This window comes from Mustela nivalis (assembly GCF_964662115.1).
Source record: "Mustela nivalis genome assembly, chromosome: 13".
Lineage (NCBI taxonomy): Eukaryota > Metazoa > Chordata > Mammalia > Carnivora > Mustelidae > Mustela > Mustela nivalis.
Window position 1 is genome coordinate 2,145,972 of NC_139032.1, and position 2,585 is coordinate 2,148,556.

General features: G+C 71.2%; 1 protein-coding gene across 2 annotated transcripts; it reads right to left on the reverse strand.

Moving 5' to 3' along the window:
* Nucleotides 1-428: 428 nt before the first annotated feature.
* On the reverse strand, nucleotides 429-1,628 carry GADD45G (growth arrest and DNA damage inducible gamma). 2 transcript variants are annotated; one of them, XM_082695120.1, is made up of 4 exons: nucleotides 1,459-1,628; nucleotides 1,108-1,209; nucleotides 760-973; nucleotides 429-667 (listed from the first exon to the last, which is right to left on the reverse strand). In XM_082695120.1, exons 1-4 carry the CDS (start codon nucleotides 1,509-1,511, stop codon nucleotides 557-559), a joined length of 480 nt encoding a protein of 159 aa, XP_082551246.1. In that variant the 5' UTR covers nucleotides 1,512-1,628; the 3' UTR covers nucleotides 429-556. The 2 variants fall into 2 exon arrangements, with proteins under 2 accessions (XP_082551246.1, XP_082551247.1); XM_082695121.1 differs by lacking the exon at nucleotides 1,459-1,628 and having other exon boundaries at nucleotides 1,108-1,436.
* Nucleotides 1,629-2,585: the final 957 nt, after the last annotated feature.

Sequence of the window (2,585 nt, forward strand, 5' to 3'; positions counted from 1 at the left end):
AGCAGTCACCGGGAACCCTGCAAACCACTTCCCCCCTCGGATGGGAAACCCCCCCCCCCCAATAAAGAGAATAAGTCTGTTTCAGGTACGTTTATTGTAAAAATACTCAGAACTGCAGCAGCATAATCCTTTAGAAAGCAGAGCGCCGCCCGCCGCCTGGAAACAGCGGCGCAGGGCTGCTCAGTCCGTCAGAGCTCCTGGAACTGTCCGAGTCCAGGCCTCGGCGCCTGGCCTTTCCCCTCCTTCCTGTCGAGCGCGCGGCCTTGCTGAGTCACGCCTGCCCGGCCGGTCCCTCCTTCCCGGCCCCGTGGCCAAAGGCCCGCCTCCGGGCTTCCCGGGCAAGCAGCCGCTCCCGACACGCGCGGAGTCCCGGGCTGGGGGCCAACCCGCCCCTGCCGCCGCCGCCGCGCCCCTCCTGCAGGGGCCGCCCCTCCTCGCCGCTCTCCGCGCAGCACTCCGGTCCCGCGCCCTCCGAGGGCGCATCCACAGAGCCAGCCGCGCGCTAGGCGCCCCGGGGCGTCACCACGTCGATCAGACCAAGGCCCCCTCCGGGCGGTCACTCGGGGAGGGTGATACTGGGCACCCAGTCGTTGACCCTGCGGCTCTCCTCGCAGAACACGCTGAGCTTCTCCAAGGCGGGGTCCTTCCACGCGTCCTCATTGGGGTTCTGCGGGGAGAGCGCAGAGGTCAGCCTGGCTGGCCGGTGGCCGCTGGCCGCTGGTCGCGGCGGGGCGACGGCGGGGCGACGGCGACACTCACCGAAATGAGGATGCAGTGCAGGTCTCCAGGCGCGGCCGCCTCGTCGCCGGCGCCCACGATCGCCGCCAGCCGCTGCACGTCGCCCACACGCACGATGTCTATGTCGTTCTCGCAGCAGAACGCCTGGATCAGCGTGAAGTGGATCTGCAGCGCGATGTCGCCCTCGTCCTCCGCGTCGGCGGCCAGCACGCAGAAGGTCACGTTGTCGGGGTCCCTGCACAGGCGGGAACCGGGTGGTGAGGGCAGGGCGGCGAGGCCGGGTGGGGGCACCCCCGCCGCCGTCTCCCGGGTCTCCCCGCCCTCGCCGCCGCCCCCGACCGCCCCACCCGGGGCCGCGTCCACACTCACACATTCAGGACTTTGGCGGACTCATAGACGCCGGCGGTGAGGCAGCCCTGGCGCTGCGCCGACAGCAGCAGCTCGTGCAGCGCCTTCCCGGCGCCCTGCATCCTGCGGACGGAGCCAGCGCGGTGAGCGGCACCGGCCAGCAGGCGCGGCGGAGTCCCCAGCCCCGAGCACACACCCACCCCGGCGCCCCTGCCCGGCGCCCCGGCTGCGGAGACGCACCTCCGGAGCGCAGCTCCCGCCCGGCGGCTCCCCATCCCGGCAGGCCCCGAAGGCGGCCGCCCGTCCCGCTGCAGCCCGGACAGGGACGCGCTCCCCGCGCCCGGAGACGTCCGGCGCCCGGCGCCCACCCACCTGGCGGTGCTTTCGGGAACCGTGTCTTGGCCGCGGATCTCCTCCAGAGTCATGGTTCGGCGGCGGAGCAGCTACTTATCCACGGGAGCAGCGAGCGGCGCCGGCGCGGCGGAGACGCGGAGCCGAGGCAGCCTGGCGAGCCCGCGGCCGGCGAGTGCGCCCCAGCGCGCCGCGCCCCCTTATATAGGCCGCGCCGCCGCGCCGCCAGCTGGTGCGAGGCTGCGCGCCCATTGGCCGGCGCCCGCTTTCTGATGCAAATGCGGCGGCCGCCGCGGCTCGTGCCAGAAGGCCACGTGGGGAGGGGTGCGGGGGATGACAATGCCTCAAATCTGCCGCTTTTGTCGGGGTGTTACCGGGCAGACTGGAGCCTGCAGATTTCACTCGCCTTTTGGTTTTTTTTAAGTCCTTAAAAGGAAAAAGTTAAAAAAAAAAAAAAAAGCACCCTGGCTTGCTAATAGACGCCGCAATCCATGAAGTGCCCCTTTAGGGAAACTGAAGATTTTTCCCTTTGGGCGTTTATTTTTGCTGCTACCTCTCGATTTCCCACTTTACTTTGAGTGGACGTCGTGAGATTGTGGCTTCTGAGCCGGACTCGAAGCACAAACACGCAGCGCGGCTTGACGCCTGCCCCGGGCCCGGCGCCGCGGCCCCTTCCAGCGCCAGCACGGGCCGCGCGCGCCGGCCAGGCCTCCCCGCACGCTCGGCGCCCCGACCCCGCCGCGCCGGAGGGTCCGAGCCGACCTCCCCGCCCGGAGCCGAGCGCCGCGGGGCGCTGGGACGCGCGAGCAGATTGCGGCCGGCGCGCGCGGCTCGTTTGCATGTCTATGGGGAGCGCACAATAGCGGAGGTCTGGCGTGTGGCGGGGTGCAGGAGGGACAATCGCGGCTTTCTCTTCCTAGCGACGCGGTCCACCTGCCGCAGGGTGGGGCGGGCAGGGCGCCGCCGTGCGTGGGGGCCGCGGGGCTGCCCGGCGCGTGGGGGTCGGGCCACGGGCCACCCCTGCTCCCCTGGGTGTGCGTCCCCTGCACGGGCGCCCTGCACCCGCGGCCCGTCGCAGTGCAATGCCGCCCCCCTCGCCGCCCCCCGGTCCTCGCGCCGGTGCCGCCCAGTCTGCGCAGCCAGGTGCG